Here is a 22564-nt window from a genome sequence, read left to right on the forward strand (position 1 = left end):
TCTAATTACAATTACTCAATTGTTACAGTTGACTTTAAAGCATCTTTTTTAAATCTCCCACGGGGGGAAAAACACTGCTGGAAAAAAACAAACAAACCCCATACAAACAAAAATAACATTCTCCTTTTTTTGGTGAAATGTCATAATGAATCATACCAACGAGACAGCTGAGCTGAGAGAAAAGGACTTAAAAAGCTGTAGCCGGTGAATAATATGAGGCAAAGGCCGAGTACCATAGTAGTAGAGTGGATGAATGACAGACTGGAAAGCCAAGAAAGATGACTGGCTGCAGAAGTGTGCCACAGGAGTGTTCGAGCACGTGGACATTTGGTAAGACAAAGGGAGCTGAAACAGATCAACAGTTGTGAAAAAAGGAATTTCCTTTGGTAATGGTAGCTACTGTGATCAAATGGGATGTTTGTCTTGTGGAATGCTACATGGCATTGTGTCCTTTCCCAAATTAGGTAAGGACAAATAATCACTTAAATGAAAACAAGTTCTCTGGAACAAAAAAGTTTGGAAACCAAATCTATCAATCAACCGTATGCTATTTCTAACCAATACAATGATAGTAACTGATCAAAGGTAGAACAGGGAGAACAGCCAACCCATTGATCAGGTTAGAGGAAGGGAAAATCTAGCATTAGAAATGTGCAGGTATTTCTTAGCATCTGAGTGTCGATCAGAAGCCTGTTTTTACAACTGACTGTGATAGCCCACCATAAAACTTCATTCAGCACAATTCTATGCCAACTGAAGAGCACTCTCACATTCTTCCCCGCTATCATGTGCCACCAATGTTCTACAGTCATCCCAGAGAAACCCACGCGTTTGCTATCTTAGCGTCTGGGTTTATGAGGCACTTCCATTTCTGCTTAGGAAGCTGATTAAATGAATTTGTAATTTCTCATGTCACTGTTCTCATGCCAACTGTGGGATATTTTAAAAGTATCCTATTCAGATTAAATAATTCTTTCTTTTCTCTCTTTAAAAAAATGATGCATTATGCTGCTCTTTAAACCTGGTAGAGGTGGGCTACCCCAATGGTTTCTGGATCTGGAAGTAGCCGAAGTGAAAATTCAGGGTTCGGATTTTTAACACAAGCCCCAGTAGCAGTACAGACTATAACTGGGATCCAGCCTTCATCAGACCAAAATGGTGAAAAATCCCATGACAATAGCTAATTAGGCATCTATGCCCACATGCTGACTCGTAACTCCCTGCACTCCACCCCATCCCCAGCCTCACTCACCCTTGCTGTTTTTATAGGATGGGACCACAAACTTCCACCTCCCATTTGGACTCTTCAAGGGGTACTAGCTGGCTGCTTTTTCTATTTGTCTCTTTGGGGTACTCCCTCCATCCAACAGCACTCTTTAAGGGGTGGTGGGAAATTTGGCTTCATCCTCTCTCATTCAAAGGGCATTGGGGAGATGCAGAAATCATTACACCCACTCCTAGCACTTGGACTTTGAAGCCCAGAAAATATTGTGTAGCTTCCTATCAACAGCACAAGGGCTTTAGGACATACAGTTCCAGTGTGGGAAGGGCTGTATGTCAGACTATGTGGGTGGGTGGGTGGGTGGGTGGAGAGGAAGGTGGGCTGATCCAGAAGAGCTTTGTTGGATTACAGCAGTGGACAGGCTGATATGGCAGCCTTACCTGAAGAGACAGTGGGAATAGCCATATAGTCTCTTCCCCCGCCACCCAACCTGGAGCCTAGGACAGGGGTGGTAGCCTGTCTGAAGATAGCCTTCCCTATCTGAAAAGAAGAGAGCAGTGATGAGTGGAAGTCATGTGGGTGGCTGGGCTGGGGTCTGAGTACAGCTGGGGTGTGTCTTATGCTTTCAAACCCTGGATGCTGAAATGTGTCTCTTTTAGATTGTGGATCCTTAACTGCTCAAGCTGGATCTGCGATGGCTGTTTCCCCCACCACCAAATCCATGGCTACTTATACTTAGAGCCCACATCCTGGCCCATCTCTAAAACCTTGTTATTCTGCCCTTTTTCAGTTTGCTTTGTGTTGCAAAAATACTTTGTTACTCTCTTATTTATCTACTGCATTGAAGGTCTCTTAACATTCATCATATAAGGAAACTATTTTTAATCGTTTTTGCTTTCCACGATATATCTTTATACTCAATTTATTCACTAGGCCAGACTGGAAAGAGAAAATCTAATGTTAAGGGTCTAGTTTGCTTGATTTAAACCTAAGCACCAGGAGCTCTGTTGTAAACAGGATCAGCAAGGAGAAAGAGACGGAGAGACAATGTAGAAAAGGTTACAGAACAACAGAGAAGCTGCAATCATGCTGAATAAAGTATATACCTTAGTCCCTTTTTGGGTAGTGTATTTCTGTCAAGCTGCATGCTGTTAAAACAAAGAAAACCCCTAAGGACATATAGTAAACAGGACTGTTCAGAATTACAAACTCTAAAAGTCTACATATGTTCATATAACAAAAGGAGATGTAATATATTTTAATGTCTCTTTATGATAAACCCCTGACTCATTAGAGAGGAAGATAGGACATGGATTGCCACATGTTCATTTTTCATCCAGACGTGCTCTGGTCCAGGTCAATAGCCATTTGGCGAGTGTCCAAATCAGACAGAAGTTCTGCCTTCCAATTCTTAATCTTCCTTACTGAGTCATGCAGACTCGACCTGTATGGGAGTCATACGATCACAGAATAAACCTGCATTTTTCACAGCTCCCTGTGATCTTTTGCTATGTTTCTATGCAAAATGCAGGTTTGTGATACCTGCAAAGAGGCAGCATAGCCTTGCCAGAAGCGAAGTGGCAGATTCTGCTTGTAGGAAGATGTGCTAAATATACAGAGACTGATTCACCATTGTCTTGCTTCTTGTGCAATCAATGCAAGTGCAGATAGGGTGTAAAATGCCACCAGATCAGATGGTAGCAGCATTTTAAAATTCACTTTGTGCTGGAGTGAACAACAACATGAGATGCAAGGCACAGGAGAACTGGGCTCTTAGCAGTATAAATCCTTCCAGAGACAGGGAGCTGCTTAAAAGGACTGTCACTTACTTTCCTTCAAATAGGAAATAATTCAGGTGTTTTATCTTCCCTCAATTATCTAGGCCACAGGCGCGGACTCCATGGGTGCTCCGGGGCTGGAGCACTCATGGAAAAAAAATAGTGGGTGCTCAGCACCCAGCACCTCCCCCCCGCTGGCGGACAGGAGGCGCTGGGGAGAAGGGGAGGAGCGGGGGCAGGAAGAGGTGGGGGAGGGGATGGAGGGGCCAGGCAGGGGCAGGGTGAGGGCAGAAAGAGGCAGGGCAGGGGTGGGTCCTTGAAGGAAGGGGTAGAGTGGGGGCGGGACCTGGGGTGGAGTGGGAGTCAACTCCCGGGATCTGAGTAAGTTGGCACCTATGATCTAGGATTTCAGCTGATTGGTAATTGCAACACTTGATCTGGCCCTTCAGTGAAATACACTATTTTATTTTGGAAATATAATTCAATGTCAATATGAGGATTAAATGAAATGTGTGTGTGTGTGTGTATGCGGGGGGGGGGAGTGGTTCTATGTTCCATCACATCATCACCACAAAGCTGATCAGCATGTACTTTACACCATCGAGAGAAGCATCAGAGACAAACAGTCACTTGGATCCACACTGCCTTCCTAGGGAAAAGTTCTAAAACTTTTACACTATTGCTAACTGGCTCAATTTCAGTGGTGTTAGCAGTGCTGAGAGCGCTCATGCAGATGGGGTGCTGGAGTTTTCAACATAGTTTTATGTAACCTTGCTCACAGCAGGTCTAGTTGACAAGATGTTGAAAATGCTCTAACCAGCCACTCATCTCAGCTAGGGCTCTCAGCGTTACTAACTCCAGAGGAGCTCAACCGGTCTTAGCAATGGTAGGAATTAATAAAGCAAATGTCCTTAATTTAGTCAGGGCCTCACTCTGCACAGGGAGAAGAAAGTTGATGGAAGCTACTCAGGGCTTGTCTACACTGCCCCACAGTTTATACTACAGGGGTGTGAACAGCAGTGTGTGAAGTGCTGCACTGGAACTCCCCAGTGTGGACTCTATGGACATGAACTAAAAGATTCCTACCTCACATTGATGTAGTCCTATTTGAAGTGATGTAGTCCTATTTGAAGAGGTCTACGTTAATGTCAACGAGGAATTTAGTTCACGTCTCCAGCATCCACATGGGGGAGTTACAGTACAGCATTTTGGTGCTCATTGCTATTCACACCACGATAGTCTGAACCTCAGGCAGTATAGACATGCCCATAGAGGTGATGCAGTGTAAGCTTGACTATAACTGTCTACAAGTGGTTGGTCCAGTGATAAACCTATAACTTGATTTCCAGCCTAACCATGGCATACGAACAGTCATCAAAAATTAACCCAGGCTGAGAAGGAGATTACATGGATTTAAATGCATGGTTCATGCATTTACTAGTCCTCTGTAATAAACAAGGCCCTGATTCTTGATTTGTGCCATTAGGTGCCACTTCAGTATATAACAAATAATAATGATCATAATATCAACAACATTTCCTTCTGTGTATACTCCAAAGCCCATGACAAGGAATAGATTTTCTGGTTTCAGAGTAGCAGCCGTGTTAGTCTGTATTCGCAAAAAGAAAAGTGGAGTACTTGTGGCACCTTAGAGACTAACCTAAGTTAGTTATTTCTTTAGGTTGTATGTTTTCATGTATCGAAAATAAGCTATACACCATGACCCCTAAAATAGCGACACTATTTAAAGAACCAATGCCTGAAATGTTGTGACTCATGTCCACACTACAACCTAACAGCCACCATAATTTAGGAGCCCACTCTAAGGGGGGATGCGGTGGGGGTTGAATGTGGATACCCAAATGAAAAAGAGGTGAATATTCTTTAACTGGGGAATGGAAATGATTTAGCAGCCCAAAATGAAACAAAACAAGCATTTATTCTGTATTTAAAACTATTATTAAATCCTCTGACTAATCCTCCAAAATTGAGATGTCCACATTGCAGCTATTAATAATTAATGCTAATATGACAGCACGTTAATTAGCTTCCTTAACTGGCTAGGTCTTTTTATTTTTTAGCATCAGGACGCACTCCCTCCCCCTTTATGAAGCTGAGCATGTTGCTTCTACAAACCCTAATAACTATGGGATTAAAGGAAAAACCAGAACCAGTAAATGAAAGTAGATTTTCTGAATTGTAATGCAGAGTAATACTGCTAGGTCACAGCTACGCTGATCCTACTGTTTATAGACCTCTAGAGATAATGCACAAACAAGTCAGATTTAACGTGTTGATCTAGAGTTTCTTGGAAGACCCATCACAAGTGTGGTGAACTGCCTTAAGTCAGAACCACTGAGGTGGAGAATGGCACAAAATGTTATAAATACCAACATCATCATACACCTTGTAATCTACCAACAGCAGTGCTGCAAGCAGACATGCATAAATGCCCACATTCCCCTTGTCAACATTGGGGCAGATTCTCTATCCCCATTCTGATCCCTTTAAGCTGTGGAAACCACCCACAAGTCTCTCTCTGAGGTTCTCCAGAAGTCCCTGGAGATCACAGATGATCCCTCTTTTTCCCTACTCACAGCCCCTAGCTCAGGGAGGTGATTCATTGTTGGGTGAGGAAGTGAATGGTGTGAAATGCACTTGGCTATACCTAACTGGTTTATAGTCCTCAGGTAAGGTGACCAGATGGCAAGTGTGAAAAATCGGGACAAGGAGTGGGAGGTAATAGGTGCTTATATAAGGCAAATTACCAAATATTGGGACTGTCCCTATAAAATTGGGACCCTTAGGGAACATAATCAGTGGGCATAAGTTAAAGCAGCACCTAGGCTGCTCTAGCTGGGAGTAGTCCAAGGAAGAGATGGAGAATTAAGGAGCTGTAACCAGCTACCTGACTTCTGCTGAGCACAGCAGCCCATGATGCTGCCTGTTGACCATCTAGACAGGTGTTAATTCTGCAACACTTATCTAATATCCCTCCTCCTCTGCTCTGGCCACACAGAAGAGGAACATAAAAGTTGTAAATACTCCACAGAGGTAAAAAATACAGAGGAATCTCTGACTTTGGGTTTGTCTACACAAGATAGTTTCCCCAGCCAATACCGATATAATTTAACTGATAGAAATTATACTAGTATAATTTTTCATGTGGACCCTTTTATTCTGGATATAGGATTGGCTTTTGGGGGCCTTCCAAAGTGACATAACATAAACTGAGAAAGCCAGTCTTATTCCAGAATAAGTGTGTCTATACGGTTATAGTGGTATAAATTCGCACCTCAAGCCTTGGCTAGACTTAAAAGGATTTGCTGGTATAGCTATGCTGATATAGCTATGCCTGCAGGCGGTGATGCAGCTTATTAGAAGCTCTTTCAGTCTCATGCAACTGCTCCCAGTAAAGAAAGAAAGAAGAAATATTGCTACAGCTACTCCCGCACGGCTTTCCAGTCTACTACCAGTATGGGTCTGGAAAGCAACCAGTGCCCCTATAACTGTGGCTTACAGCGTGAAGAGAAAGGGGACCTTTTTCTGTCTCTTAATGTTGCGAAACAACATTTTTGTTGGAAAAAGCATATGAAGGTTCAACTGCATAAAACAACACAGTTTTTTTTAACAGACCTTTTGGGGAAAAAAATCAGACTACAAAGATCCTATTGGGGCTATAAATCAAGAAATGACAACTTTCTCTAGAAATTTGTGTGTTGATTCATTCTGAGGCCAGATCAACATCATATATGGCTCTCTCAGGACTCAGTCAAAATATCTCCACGTGGACAGATACAAAATTTTAAAATATCGCCAGAGGCCAAAGTATTTGGAATCACTGAAATTAAATCACTGAACAAATACATGAAGTATTAGAAGTGGGAGCTGCTTATGCCAAGCCATTAACATTTTTAATGTGATATTAAACGTCTTTTGCAAAACTATAAGATTTAGCATATACTCAACATCCTTCCATTTCTTCTTATTAATACAAGTACTGTAGTGCAATCTTTTTATTATGAAAGTTGAATTTACAAATATAGAATTATGCACAAAAAATAACTTCATTCAAAAATAAAGCAATGTCAAACTTTAAAGCCTAAAAGTCCATTCAGTCCTAGTTCTTGTTCAGCCAATTGCTCAGAAAAACAAGTTTGTTTACATGTGCAGGAGACAATGCTGCCCACTTCTTGTTTACAATGTCACCTGAAAGTCAGAACAGGCATATAATGCATGGCACTGTTGTAGCCAGGGTTGCAAGATATTTACGCGCCAGATGTGCTAAAGATTTATATGTCTGTTCATGCTTCAACCACCATTCTAGAGGACATGCATCCATGCTGATGATGGGTTCTGCTCAATAAGAACCCCAAACAGTGCAGACCGACACATGTTCATTTTCATCATCTGAGTCAGATGCCACCAACAGAAGGTTGATTTTCTTTTTTGGTGATTCGGTTTCTGCAGTTTCTGCATTGGAGTATTGCTCTTTTAAGACTTCTGAAAACGTGCTCCATACCTCAGATTTTGGAAGGCACCTCCGATTCTTAAATCTTGGGTCAAGAGCTGTAGCTATCTATAGAAAATCTCACATTCGTACCTTCTTTGCATTTTGTCAAATCTGCAGTGAAAGTGTTCTTAAAACGAACAACATGTGCTGGGTCATCTTCTGAGACTTCTATAACATGAAATATATGGCAGAATGCGGGTAAAACACAGCAGGATATGTACAATTCTCCCCCAAGGAATTCAGTCACAAATTTAATTAACACATTATTTTTTTAATGAGCGTCATCAGCATGGAAACATGTCCTCTGGAATAGTGGCCAAATCATGAAGAGGCATACAAATGTTTAGCATATCTGGCATGCAAATACCTTATAATGCGGGCTACAAAAGTGCCATGCGAACTCCTGTTCTCACTTTCTGGTGACATTGTAAATAAGAAGAGGGCAGAATTATCTCCCATAAATGTAAACAAACTTGTTTGTCTTCACAACTGGCTGAACAAGAAGTAGGACTGAGTGTACTTGTAGGCTCTAAAGTTTTACATTATTTTGTTTTTGAGTGCAGTTATGTAACAAAAAAAAATCCACATTTGTAAGTTGCACTTTCACGGTAAAGCGAGTGCACTACAGTACTTGTATGAGGTGAACTGAAAAATACTATTTCTTTTGTTTATTTTTACAGTGCAAATATTCTTAATAAAAATATAAAGTGAGCATTGTACACTTTATATTCTGTGTTGTAAATTAAATCAATATATTTGAAAATGTAGAAAAACATCCAAAATATTTAATACATTTCAATTAGAATTCTATTGTTTAACAGTGTGATTAAAACTGTGATTAATCATGATTAATTTTTTTAAAGACCATTAATTTTTCTGAGTTAATCGTGTGAGTTAACTGCGATTAATCAACAGCCCTAATATAATGTAATTACTACATATACATTGAGGGGCCAAGGACAACTTAAAATCACGTGTGTGTCAATGCATTTTTATCTTTCTGCTGGTCTACACAGATTGTGCACTGGCATAACTATGATGCTTATGGGCGTAATTTGTTTACCAATATACGTAAACTGGTACAACCCCAAGTGGGGATGCAGTTATACCAGCACAAAAGTGCCTTACACCAGTGCAGCTTATTTCTGGTTGGGAATTTTCCAACAAAACATTTAGTTCATTGGAAAATGCCGATACATCAAAAGTGGAACTGTTTGTAGGAATGGCTTTGGTTTTGATAAATCTTTCAATTTTTTTTTAAAAAAAAGTTTTGAAATTGTCTAAATGTTTGGTTTTGACATTTTCTAAACAAACAGTTTTGGTTTTCAGTTCAAAGCCACTTTTCACTTTGAATTGTTAGTAAATTTATACTAAAAATGTTTTACAAAATTGAAAATGGTTGAAATTGAAAGGAAACATTTCACAAGTATTGAAACAAAACACTTTTATTGACCTAGTCCACTTTTTTTTTTGGATTATTGGTTCAAAAACATATTTGGGATTTGAACTTTTTGCCATCGTAAGTCAAGATTTTTTTTTTTAAATCTCAAAAGCTCTCAGGGATGGGAAAACCATTTCCGTATTAGTTCAACTTATTTCCCTCGCTGTACAGACACATAAGCTATAAGTATAAGAACCCTTATATTGATATAAGTGCATCCATGCTAGAGGAGCTGTACTTTTTCCTGCATAGTTAAAGCAGTACAGCAGTTGTGGGTAGACAAGACAGTGACGAGATTATGGGGAGGTGGGATTTCTCTTGTTCTGGACTGCATGTTCTGTGCAGAACTTGTCAAAACATTGTGTAGCCCTGCCACGACCTTGCAAGATTACCTCCCAAGTGAACCTCCCATCAACCTCAATGGGGACTGCACACAGGATCTCCCATGGGAAACAAGTTGCCAGATCGGGGCCTTCGTTGGTTTTTGATTTTGTGCTGCTCTTTCACAGAGCAACAAGAGAGTAAAAAACATTTTTAAAAGTAAGAAAATGTGTTTGTAAAACTGCAAAAAGTGGCCAAGAGCTGTGAGCCAGGCTTAGTGCCTGAGATTACTTTTAATTCTCTCTCTCTCTCTTTTTGATGGTGTTCATTTGGGCTTTCTCTTTCTGTTGTTTCTGTTTCTGTTGCATTCTCACTGTTTTTGTTTTCACTGCGTCTACAGTTAAGCTCACCTTTCCGATAGTGTAGATCTGACACTTCCAGTCCTCATGAGCAGGCTCTGAACCTCCTGAGTGCCTGTTGTCAATCCAGAGAGAGAGCTATGATGGCTGAGAGGGAGGTCAATAGATTCAGAGCTCGTGTGCAGGCTAGTCATTGACTGGTAACTTGGTGTGTCCTTACTGCCAGCTGAGGAGCTGCTCAGGTTTGCAGCCCACACGAGACCACCTGACGTGAAAGAGTGAACAGATGCTGGACTGGAAGCCAAGGAGTGACTTAAACTTACAACATCTGTATTTAATTCCGAGGGTTTACTGAAGAGGGGGCTGCTGCTACCACTTTGCCCACCTGCACTGCCCATGCTGCCTGTACCCGAAGATGGAGATTCTAGGCTGCCTTGCCGTGCTAATGTGTTACTAGGGCTGGGCATTGCTGATGTGGGTTTCACACTTTCTGTATTGGGTGCAGAGGCAGCTTTGCCACCAGCCTTGGCACCAAACAACCTAAAAGTAAAACAAACAGTTTTAGTTGTTATTCAGAGAAACTGACACCCACCTTAAACATTCAAGGCATAACATCACGAGAGCCAAATTCCACATTTAATTACTGCTACTAAAATAATGTACTCCTTGTTGATTAATCACCTCTCAACATTAAATCCACTTAACTACATCACACTAACACGGGGTTTATTTTATTATCAAAAGCTCTCATTCACTGTTTTTCAGATGTGTTCTCTTTAGGTATAGACCTTCACACAGAGATGAAAAACAAGCAAATCTTTGGTTTTATGGTTGCATAAACAGATTAAACTTTCACCCAGATCCAGTAGTTAGTTTAAGTCCTACATTCCTACACTTAAACCATTAGACTGCTAAAAACATTACTTCCAATAAGCAGCTAAAATGATTGCAGGAATCACTTGTAAAAGGGCACTCTTCACAGTGTCAAACAGCTAAATATTTGTGTAAGATTCCCCCCCATACACACTCCCCCCCCCCGCCCCTTTTGCACAGATGGTGGTATGGATATGAGCCAAACAGTAATTAGTCAGATACAATAATATACACAGAGCTAAATGTGTCAATCCTTTTTCAAGGGCAGAAAGGACAGACATGCATGTCATGTGGCTGTTAACAGCAGTTTATGGAGGTTATGTTTCTATGGTCTGCCCCACCCCCCGCAAAATAAGTTGAAATATAGTCAATGATGATTTAGTCTCTTGCTGAAAATATCTTAAGCACTTTGTTTGCAGTCCATAATACACTCTCAATATAAATGCAGAACTTGTCACAGAAATAAAGTAATCAATAAAGATGGCATAGCAATCTATTTTATTTATAATAAAGCCCATGATAATCAATAGTAGGTCAGTCATTTTACAGCCACTAAATGGAGATGTATTGGCTATAGACCACAGGAGGGCAGCATTGGCTTTTACTTAAACAATGGAAGTCTTTCATCTAGTGCACTTTCATAAACATTAGACTACGGCATTTCCAACGGATTCACATTTTGTTAATGTTTCTGATGAGGGACGTAATGAAACGACAAAGATAATAAAATCCTTGTAGCTAGAGGTTGCTGACGATTTTAAAAGCAAATACTTTATTAATCAGTATTTCTATGGAGCCAAATGCTCATTAGTTTTTTTCCCCCCACAGGCTGCAAACACCATTAAAGTGACAGAACCTCTATAAATGAGAGGACTTTCTTCTGTTTGGGGATTTATCTGAATATTCAATGAGAACTTGTTATACTCTTCATGATTTACATGTAGCTACTGTGGGACAGTGGTCAAAATTCAAGACACACTCATTTCAGAGTTGCAGTGAGAGCCTCATTCCTTAAGAATTCTGTTAATAAATATTTTATATTTCTTTCACACTTTATTTATTTTTAAATATAGGATTTCATTACAAACCCATTACCTTCGGAATGTGGGCGAGGCAATGTCTGGGTATTTGGATCCTGGCTGCCTGAGTCCCGGTGTCCCACAGGCACTGGTGGAGGTTGGGCTGGATTTGGGGGAACTGGATAATGAAACACTCTCGGAATCAGACACTGCCACTTTCTCTTTTTCCTTGTCTGTCTGATTGATGGTGACGGGACTGGAGCGCCCTGAGCCAATCTTCGTGGGCTCTCTCAGTTTGGTGGTGGCGGCCCCTGCAGACTTGCTGCTCACATTAGAGTCAATGCTGCTGGTGCTGGACCTGTGTCCACCTCTGCCGGGAATACCGCTTGTGCTCGATTTTGAAGGGCGTGGCAAACTCCGGTACTGCAGCGTGGTCTTCGAGTTAACATGTAATACTCCGTCATCCTGATTCTGTGACCCATCTAAGCTAGTTTTCCTCCCTGCATTTGACTTGCCACCAATGGCTGCGGATTTGGGCATCTTCCCCAGAGTCGCCGACCCACTTGTTATGGTTGCCCCACTTGTGGTGATTATAGGAGAAGATCCCACCCCCGCCTTCTTGAATCCAAAGGATCCAGTAGCAGTTGATCGTCCAATGCCAGAGGGAGGCTTTTTTCCTTCATCGCCACTGCTTTTTCCTGCGTCTGATGGAGAGCGCTGAATAGAGGTGCCTTTGAGGGGAGTTTTCACTTTTTCAGAAGCCTTTGCATCATCTGTTTTTCCTAATTAAGAGTATATTTTATATAGACCTCCATATTTATATCTATAGTATCTTAATATCAAGATATAATTACTACACGGTTGTATTTTGAGATATAAATGATATACAAGCAGATAAACTGCTATAGGAGAACACACCAATTAAGTCCTGGTTCAATATTAGATATTAAGTCTATCTAGTCCTGGTTCAATATCTCATCTCTGTCAGTAGTCAGTACCAGATGCAGTATATTAAAGATAAGCATCAGGTATTAAAAGACTGAAATTCTACTGAGGATTTCTAGCTACATATACATGATGTGGGCATAGCTCGTGTGATTTGTAAGAAGAGCTTGAAGCTCAAACTATGATTTTTAGACAAAGTTGTTTTTTGGTTAGTAATACAGTATACTGAAGAAATAATATGTGAAAATAAAATGTTAACAGCAATTAACAATTCAAAAATACATTACTTATCTTTGAAGAAATGACTTCGCCTTCATCCTTCAGTTTTGCTTTCATTGCATACGTTTTCATTCACTTACAGTTAATTTCATTGTGATAGTAAAGGTGCAAACAATGATCAATGAGTATTTACAAAATGGCAATAATAAGTCATAATACTGTTGATCTAGCATCAGGCCAGTATTATGATTTAATTCTATTTGCCATATCCCCAGTATCTCCTCACGATTGTTATTTGTGTGAGACTGTCCTCATTAGTATACACACATGCATCTTTCTAGATTACATTGCTATACAGTGCTACTGTGAAATAAATATGATTTAAAACAATCACTTTATTTTACCTTTACAAACACCTTTGCGGTGACAATCAAAACGGTCACTTCTCTTTACATTCTTTAATTTTGATTTCTCGTAGATTGCCTACTCTAAGATCATAAGAACTTCTAAAGACATTTATACTGAGAACATCATAGTATTTCATTAATATAGCAAATTATTATAGCAAGTTTGTAGCTCTATGGAGTGGTTCCTCTTGTGGTGTCAAACTGTCATGAAGAGGAAGAAGTTTTTAATACATTTCTCTTATTCTATCCAATTCCATTATTGTAGAAATAGGTACATATGTACATATACACACACAGTGCATTGTACACTCTCTCACACATGTATATATCATATGTGCATATATACATACATACACAGAGTGTATGGATTTTTTTCAAAATAAATAAAAACTTCAATTTTCTCCTGCACTGTGGCTGCTTTGCTCTGTTCCAATGGAACAGAGGATTCTACCAGCACAGGGAAATCCTTGGGTGGTACAGAGCAGAAGTAGTGATCCTTATGCCACCCTACTCCTAGTTGCTAAAGCAGGGGTGTAGCTAGGGCATATCTGAGTCCAGATGAGCTCTAGCTGCTGGAATGGACCCAGAAGGGGTGCTGTAGATGGTGTAGATAAAAGCAGTCTTCAGGCCTCTCTAAATTTACAGTCTGGGGCCAGACTGGCACTTGGCAGCTCCAGAATCAGGGACACGCAAAGGTGGCTTTAGCCCATGCCAGACTTGGGCTGAAGGCTCCTCTGCTGGTTCATAAAATATTTTTTAAATGGTCTTGAAAGAAACATTTTTGACTAGACAGGGCCATGTGCTAGAAAATGTACTGCAGAGAACAACCCTGCACTGGCAGAAGGATGGCCTAGATCAGGGATCAGCAATCTTTGGCATGCGTCCCATCAGGGAAATCCACTAGGAGACCGGGACAGTTTGTTTACCTGCAGCGTCTGCAGGTTCGGCCGATCGCAGCTCCCACTGGCCTCGGTTTGCAGTTCCAGGCCAATGGTGGCTGCAGGAAGTGGCACGGGCCAAGGGATGTGCTGGCCGCCACTTCCCGCAGCCCCCATTGGCCTGGAATGGTGAACCGCAGCCAGTGGGAACTACGATCGGCCGAACCTGCGGACGCTGCAGGTAAACAAACTGTCATGGCCTGCCAGCAGATTTCCCTGATGGGCCACGTGTCAAAGGTTGCTGATCCCTGGCCTAGACAATCTAATAGAGATCTTTTCCATCTTTACTTCCCATCATCTTATGATTTTTGGCTTCAAAATTAGATTGCCAAAACACTGACACTGGTTGCTACCATTTTTAAGTGGCCTTTGTGGGGATGATATATCTCTGAACTTTTGCAAGTCATCTAGTATTGAAGAAAAAGTTTCACAAGTTTTAAAAAGAAGAGACAGAATTCTTTTCTCAGCAGTAAGCTACACTATTTATAGCTGGAGCCTCATTTGACCCTTAAACTTTGATTCAAAAATGTTCACTTTGGTTTCTCTCACCTCAGTGTCAATGCTTTTCCCCTATACTGTTGTAATCTGTGCTGCTTTTGTTTTACACTCTCAACAACTGTTGGTGTAAGTCTTTCCGAGAACATAAAATAACAGAAAGAAAAACAGGGAAACAATACATTACAATTCCCTGATAAGAAATTATCTACTCCCATGACAATAAAGCAAAATTCAGTCACACTTTATATTAAGGGTACATCTATAAATGGTTAATAAATAATTAATATATATTTTAATTGTTAATTAATCAATTGTTGTAGAGACTAATAGGTGAGTCAATGGCTTATAACCATTATTTATAACCATTTGTAACACCTTCTACTGCCTGTGACATGCTTATAACATCTATTAATTATTTTTAACCCCTTACAGACTCTTTTTTTCTGAGACATAATACTACCTGGTGTCTTGAGAGCACTTGTCCCAGCTTTGTGTCTGGATGGGGTCGTTCCGACTTGTGCAGTCATGCCTCTCCTCCAGGATCCAGTCTGTGAAACAGACAGAGATGTTTTCTGACCTCCCTTCTCTGAGTCTTCGGACAGCCCCGAGGGAAGGCCCTTCCATTTACCACTGCCATCTACATTGCTGTCAAAGTCCTCCTCTGGCTTCTTCAGTTCTTCAGTGCTGCCCCAATTTTCACTGTCTGTTACGGACCGTTTCTCTGAATCAGTCTTCAGCTACAAGACATTTACATCACAGGAAATGGTAAGTCTCAGCTTCATTCAATATTTTCTCATTTTTTAAATCCAAGGAAGAGAAGGAGAATAAAGCAAACTGATTTCTTTGTACCACAGATTATATTATGAATGCTATTATAAAACCCAATTTACCTCAGTCTTCAGCTGTAACACCTTATTGTCCCTCCACTCCCTAGGGATTTCACAAACAAGTCCCCCCCCCACCTCGATTTCTCTGAGTGCTGAGCTGCCCTTGCATGGCTTGCTCTGCTCGACCTGTTGGCGGGGGAGTGCCTGCTGCTCCTCACCCCTGGCACTTCCAGCTCACTTGGCCCCTCTCCCTGGCAGCCAGGCTGGGCGGGGAGCAGAGGGGCAGTCCGCTGCCACTGCCTCTCCAGCTGGGCTATATCGCAGACACCCACCATGCTGCACAAAGGCAGCAACCCTGACCGGCCACCCTCAGCTGGCAAGAGAAGTGACTCTGCCCCGCCCTCTCCGCTTCCAACCTGGGCCTGGCTGTCAGAGACAGGGGCCACGTAAGCCCGAAGCATGCTGGGGGAGGATCAGCAGCAGAAGGACGGAGCCCCTCCCGCCTCCACTGGGCAGGTAACTGTGGTGGGGAGAGCGTGGCAGCCCACAGAGCTGGGGGTTGCTGGGGAAGGTGCTGGCAGCAGGGTACCTCTGCTCAGCTGAAGGTAGGAGCATTGGTCATGCCCCTCCCCTTGATGACGTGTCTGTGAGGGCACGGGAGCTTCAGGAAGACACTGGTGTTACGAGTCTCCCTGGGTCACCCCAGAGGCACACTCTCCCTGCTCCTGTGGCCCTAACCCCATCCCCAGAAGCTGGTGGGATTGGCTGTCCAAGGACGTGGGGCTGGAAGGTTCCTCCCAGAGGTGAGACGTGGGCTGGTCACATGGCCCCAACTTTACACTCTGTCTGCCCACTATTGGCGGTCACAGGTTGTCTACAGCTCCGAGATGGTGATCTCTTAGCTGAATGTAAAAACAAAGAACAAGCTGACAAACTGCTAAAAACTAAAATTTATGGAAAGTTTAAAATAAGCTGCAGCTACCAAAGTATTTGACTGGAAAAAAAATGGGGTAATATATGGAGTGTCATTAGAGCTGACCAATGTTGAGATAACCATAAGCATAGGAGAAGATAAAGTGTTAAAGTCAATGACTAATTATTAAACGAGGAGGAGAAAGCAAGCCATCAGTAGCTGTACTGATTACATGTAAGGGAGGGACTCTACCCGAGAAAGTAACACTAAGGTTTCAGATATTAAAGAACCAAGCCATATATCATCTCTCCCTTAAGGTGTTATTAGTGCCAACAACAGTGTAAAGGGAAAACAAGATGTGATAAATGTAGGAGAAAGCACTCCTATGAAAATGCTATGGAAGGGACAGAGGTCAAATGTAGCAACTGCAGTGATAACGACAGTCTGGCATAGAGAGAGTGTATCGTGGCAAGGCAAGCTAAAGACATACACAAGACAAAAATTGCTAACATATCTCATGAGGATTCAGAGTAGCAGCTGTGTTAGTGCTGTACGGAGACTCTCAAAACATCAGGTGGAAAAGGAAGAGATAATCAGCACAGGAAAACATGCAGACACAGCCTCATTCTATAGAGAATATGATAAATACTGCAGAAGGTATAGGCGACCTACGAGTGATGAAAAAAATAAAGGTTTATTGTAGGGCTGTCAAGTGATTAAAAAAATTAATCACGATTAATTGCGCTGTTAAACAATAATAGAATACCACTTATTTAAATATTCTGGATGTTTTTTACATTTTCAAACATATTGATTTCAATTAGAACACAGAATATAAAGGGTACAGTGCTCACTTTATATTCATTTTTATCATAAATATTTGCTTTGTAAAAAACAAAAGAAATAGTATTTTTCAATTCAGCTCATACAAGTACTGTAGTGCAATCTCTTTATCATGAAAGTTGAACTTACAAATGTAGAATTATGTATCAAAAATAACTGCATTCAAAAATAAATAATGTAAAACTTTAGAGCCTAAAAGTCCACTCCATCCTACTTCTTGTTCAGCCAGTCACTCAGACAAACAATTTTGTTTACATTTGCAGGAGATAATGCTACCCACTTCTTGTTTACAGTGTCACCTGAAAGTGAGAACAGGAGTTCACATGGCACTGTTGTAGCCAGCGTTGAAAGATATTTACATGATAGATGTGCTAACGACTCTTATGTCCCTTCATGCTTCAACCACCATTCCAGAGGACGTGTCCATGCTGATGATGGTTTCTGCTCAATAACAATCCAAAGCAGTGCTGACCGAAACATGTTCATTTTCATCATCTGAGACAGATGCCACCAACAGAAGGTTGATTTTCTTTTTTGGTGGTTCGGGTTCTGTAGTTTCTGCACTGGAGTATTGCTCTTTTAAGACTTCTGAAAGCATGCTCCACACCTCGTACCTCTCAGATTTTGGAAGGCACTTCAGATTCTTAAACCTTGGGTCAAGTGCTGTAGCTATCTTTAGAAATCTCACATTGGTCCTTCTTAACATTTTGTCAAATCTGCTGTGAAAGTGTTCTTAAAACGAACTACATGTGCTGGGTCATCATCCGAGGCTGCTATAACACGAAATATATGGCAGAATGTGGGTAAAACAGAGCAGGAGACATACAGTTATCCCCCCAAGGAGTTCAGTCACAAATTTAATTAACGCATTATTTTTTTAATGAGTGTCATCGGCATGAAAACATGTCCTCTGGAATGGTGACTGAAGCATGAAGGGGCATACACATTTTTAGCATATCTGGCATGTAAATACTTTGCAATGCCTGCTACAAAAGTGCCATGTGAACACCTGTTCTCACTTTCAGGTGACATTGTAAATAAGAAGCGGACAACATTTTTTCCTGCAAATGTAAACAAACCTGTTTGTCTTAGCGATTGGCTGAACAAGAAGTAGGACTGAGTGGATTTTTAGGCTCTAATGTTTTACATTGTTTTGTTTTTGAGTGCAGTTATGTAACAACAAAAAAATCTACATTTGTAAGTTGCACTTTCTTGATAAAGAGATTGCACTACAGTACTTGTATGAGGTGAACTGAAAAATACTATTTCTTTTGTTTATCATTTTTACAGGGCAAATATTTGTAATTAAAAATAATAATATAAAGTGAGCAGTATACACTTGGTTTTCTGTGTTGCAACTGAAATAAATATATTTGAAAATGCAGAAAAACATCCAAAATATTTAATACATTTCAATTGGTATTCTATTGTTTAACAGTGCGATTAGAACTGCGATTAATCATGATTCATTTTTTAAATCATGATTCATTTTTTTGAGTTAACTGCATGAGTTAACTGCAATTAATTGACAGCCAGCCCTAGTTTATTGCATTTATGATAGAGCAGAGGTGGTCCACGGATAGTTCCCTCTAAGGTGAGCACCTGGGAGATAGCACACGAGAGAATGAAAGGCCACCCACCTAATTAGTGGAGCTGCACTGGCATGGCTCCACTAATTAGGTGTCTGGACCCTGGAGAAGATGCACATGTAAGGTGAGGTGCTGGCCTTGGGGGAATAGGGGTAGGTGGGTGGGGGCAGTAGGGTGAGAAAAGGGGGTGGAGGGAATTTGGGATGTGCAGGGCTGTGGCGGCCAGAGAAAGAGACGACTTTCCCCGGCTCAAGAGCTGCAGCTGCCGGGGAGAGATGGCCCTCCTTCCCAGCCTCAGCTCTGTGCCTGCTGTGGCGAGGAGAGACCCCCCTCCTTCCCAGCCCCAGCTCGGGAACTGCCACAATGGGGGAGAGAGGGAAAGACACCTCTCCTTCCCAGCCCCAGCTCGCGGGCTGCCGTCGCAAGGGAATGTGGGTACATCTATCACATGAGAAAGGTAAGATGACTGATATTAAAATATGAGTTGTGTGCTTTTATTTGTAGAACAAAAATAATTAACTATTAAGTTTTTTATAAATAGTGCTTTTATCCAAAGTGCTTTACAAAAGTTAGCTGATGGTACAAAAAATATTTGGAAAGATCATTAAGTGGTCTGCCGAGACCCTCAGCAATTTTCAAGCGGTTCGTGAAAAAAACAGTTTGAGAACCACTGTGATACGTCACAAATGGAAAAAATCAGAAAAAATGAAAATTATGGCTAGGGCAGTATAAAGTATAATTAAGTGGATAAATAATTGGTTAAACAACCACAAACAAAGAGTAACTGTTAATGGAATGATGTCGGATTGGAGGAGGTCTCAAGTGGGGATCCACAAGGATCTGTTCTGGGTCTGATGTTGTTTAACATCTTTATTAATGACTTGGATTTAGGTATAGAGAGCATCCTGATCAAGTTTGCAAATGACAAAAAATTGGGGGTGAGGAGTTGCCAGTACTTTGGAGGATAGAGCTAAAATTCAGAGAGATCTTGATAAATGAGAGAACTGGGCTATAGACAGCAAAATGAAATTCAACAGATAAATGTGAGGTGCTACACTTACGGAAGCAAAACCAAATGCACAAATAGAGGCTGGGGATAACAGGCTTTGCAGCAGCACTGCTGAGAAAGATCTGGGAGTTGTGGTGGATCACAATTTCAACACGAGTGAGCAATGCGATGCTGTTGCAAAAAAAGCAAATGCAATTGTAGGTTGCATTAACGGAGGCATAACATGAAGGTGATAGTACTGCTCTACTCAGCACTGGTTAGGCCTCAGCTGGAGTACTGTGTCCAGTTTTGGTCACCAATGTATAGAAAGGATGTAAAGAAACCTGAAAGGACCCAGAGGTAAGCGACCACGATGATCAAAGGGATGGAGTGTAAGCCATATGACAAAGGCTGAAGGAAGTGGGTATGTTTAGTTTGGAACACAAGAGATTAAAGGGGGATATGACAGAGGTCTTTAGATACTTAAAAGGCTGCCATAAAAAAGATGAAGGAAAGTTATTTTCTTTTGCCACAAAGGGCAGGACAAGAGGCAATGGGTTCAAACTACAGCATAGAAGATTTAGATTAAATGTCAGGGGAAAAAAATCCTAAACGTAAGAACAGTAGGACAATGGAACAGTTGCCTAGGGAGGTTGTGGAAGCTTCTTCAGTGGATGTTTTCAGAAGGAGGCTGGATAGCCATCTGTCTTGGATGGTCTAGACACATCAAATCCTGAATCTTGGTGGGGGGTTAGACTAGATGACCCTTGTGGTCACATCCAACTCCACGATTCTATGTTTCTAAACATGAAAATACTATACTGAATTAATGATTTTGTATGCGAGAACTTGAGTAAGCTATTGATATCAGCAAAAATAGATCTCCAGGTAAAGATAAGGTATGTAACATAACATTTAAATATGTCTGTGAAATCAGTTTGAGGGTTCTCTTGGAATTATTTAACACTATATGGACCAAAGGACTGAGACTGGTTGAATGGAAACATGCAGTAGTAATTGCAATACAAAAAACAGGCAAACTTTCCACAAAAGTGGATACCTATAGACCAATTGTCCTTACATCCTGTCTGTGTAAAATGATGGAGAGAAAGATTGGTTGTTTGGAAAACAATGGCATTACAGATAGGGCACAGAGTGGTTTTTAGGAGAGGAAGATGCACGAGTGATCACATTGCTAAATTAGAAACTGAAATACAAAAAAGTATGAGGTACAAAGATTTCATTATAGCTGTCTTTCTAGATATTGAAAAGGTGTATGACATGCTATGGAGGGAAGGGTTATTGTACAAAGTACATGCACCATGTGTGGATAAATGGAAGAATGTATGGGTGGATTAGAGAATTTTTGAGTAAAAGGACCATGCAAGTCCGAGTTGGGAAAGTTATGCTGAATATATATAATATTAAAAATGGTACACCACAGGGAAGTGTTATCAGCCCAACCTTATTTAATATTATGATAAATCATAGAATCATAGAATATCAGGGTTGGAAGGGACCTCAGGAAGTCATCTAGTCCAACCCCCTGCTCAAAGCAGGAGCAATTCTCAACTAAATCATCCCAGACAGGGCTTTGTCAAGCCTGACCTTAAAAACTTCAAAGGAAAGAGATAACACCACCTTCCTAGGAAATGCATTCCAGTGTTTCACCAACCTCCTAGTGAAAAAGTTTTTCCTAATATCCAACCTAAACCTCCCCCACTGCAACTTGAGACCATTACTCCTTGTTCTGTCATCTGCTACCACTGAGAACAGTCTAGATCCATCCTCTTTGGAACCCCCTTTCAGGTAGTTGAAAGCAGCTATCAAATCCCCCCTCATTCTTCTCTTCCGCAGACTAAATCCCAGTTCCCTCAGCCTCTCCTCAGAAGCCATGTGTTCCAGTCCCCTAATCATTTTTGTTGCCCTCCACTGGACGCTTTCCAATTTTTCCACATCCTTCTCGTACTGTGGGGCCCAAAACTGGACACAGTACTCCAGATGAGGCCTCACCAATGTCGAATAGAGGGGAACGATCATGTCCCTCGATCTGCTGGCAATGCCCCTACTTATACAGCCCAAAATGCCATTGGCCTTCTTGGCAACAAGGGCAAACTGTTGACTCATATCCAGCTTCTCGTCCACTGTAACCCCTAGGTCCTTTTCTGCAGAACTGCTGCCAAGCCATTCAGTCCCTAGTCTGTAGCGGTGCATGGGATTCTTCCATCCTAAGTGCAGGACTCTGCACTTGTCCTTGTTGAACCTCATCAGATTTCTTTTGGCCCAATCCTCTAATTTGTCTAGGGCCCTCTGTATCCTATCCCTCCAGCGTATCTGCCTCTCCTCCCAGTTTAGTGTCATCTGCAAACTTGCTGAGGGTGCAATCCACACCATCCTCCAGATCATTTATGAAGATATTGAACAAAACCGGCCCCAGAACCGACCCTCAGGGCACTCCACTTGATAACGGCTGCCAACTAGACATGGAGCCATTGATCACTACCCGTTGAGCCCGACAATCTAGCCAGCTTTCTATCCACCTTATAGTCCATTCATCCAACCCATACTTCTTTAACTTGCTGGCAAGAATACTGTGGGAGACCATGTCAAAAGCTTTGCTAAAGTCAAGGAACAACATATCCACTGCTTTCCCCTCATCCGCAGATCCAGTTATCTCGTCATAGAAGGTAATTAGTTTAGTCAGGCATGACTTGCCCTTGGTGAATCCATGCTGACTGTTCCTGATCACTTTCCTCTCCTCTAAGTGCTTCAGAATTGATTCCTTGAGGATCTGCTCCATGATTTTTCCAGGGACTGAGGTAAGGCTGACTGGCCTGTAGTTCCCCGGATCCTCCTTCTTCCCTTTTTTAA

The 22564-nt window shown here is 41.4% G+C and overlaps 1 protein-coding gene across 3 annotated transcripts in view; it reads right to left on the reverse strand.

Moving 5' to 3' along the window:
- The window catches only part of NAV3 (neuron navigator 3), a 366054-nt gene that overhangs the window by 61123 nt on the left and 282367 nt on the right, over positions 1-22564 (reverse strand). For 2 of the 3 annotated variants that reach the window (XM_084632114.1, XM_084632113.1), the window contains exons 14-17: positions 14994-15270; positions 11603-12308; positions 9686-10174; positions 2329-2370 (exon numbers count right to left, since the gene is read on the reverse strand). In XM_084632114.1, coding sequence (XP_084488240.1) covers positions 2329-2370; positions 9686-10174; positions 11603-12308; positions 14994-15270 — 1514 coding nt within the window. The remainder of the gene's footprint in view (positions 1-2328; positions 2371-9685; positions 10175-11602; positions 12309-14993; positions 15271-22564) is intronic. The other variant, XM_084632115.1, reaches the window with a different exon arrangement.

This window comes from Lepidochelys olivacea, assembly GCF_965140295.1.
Source record: "Lepidochelys olivacea isolate rLepOli2 genome assembly, chromosome: 1".
NCBI lineage: Eukaryota > Metazoa > Chordata > Testudines > Cheloniidae > Lepidochelys > Lepidochelys olivacea.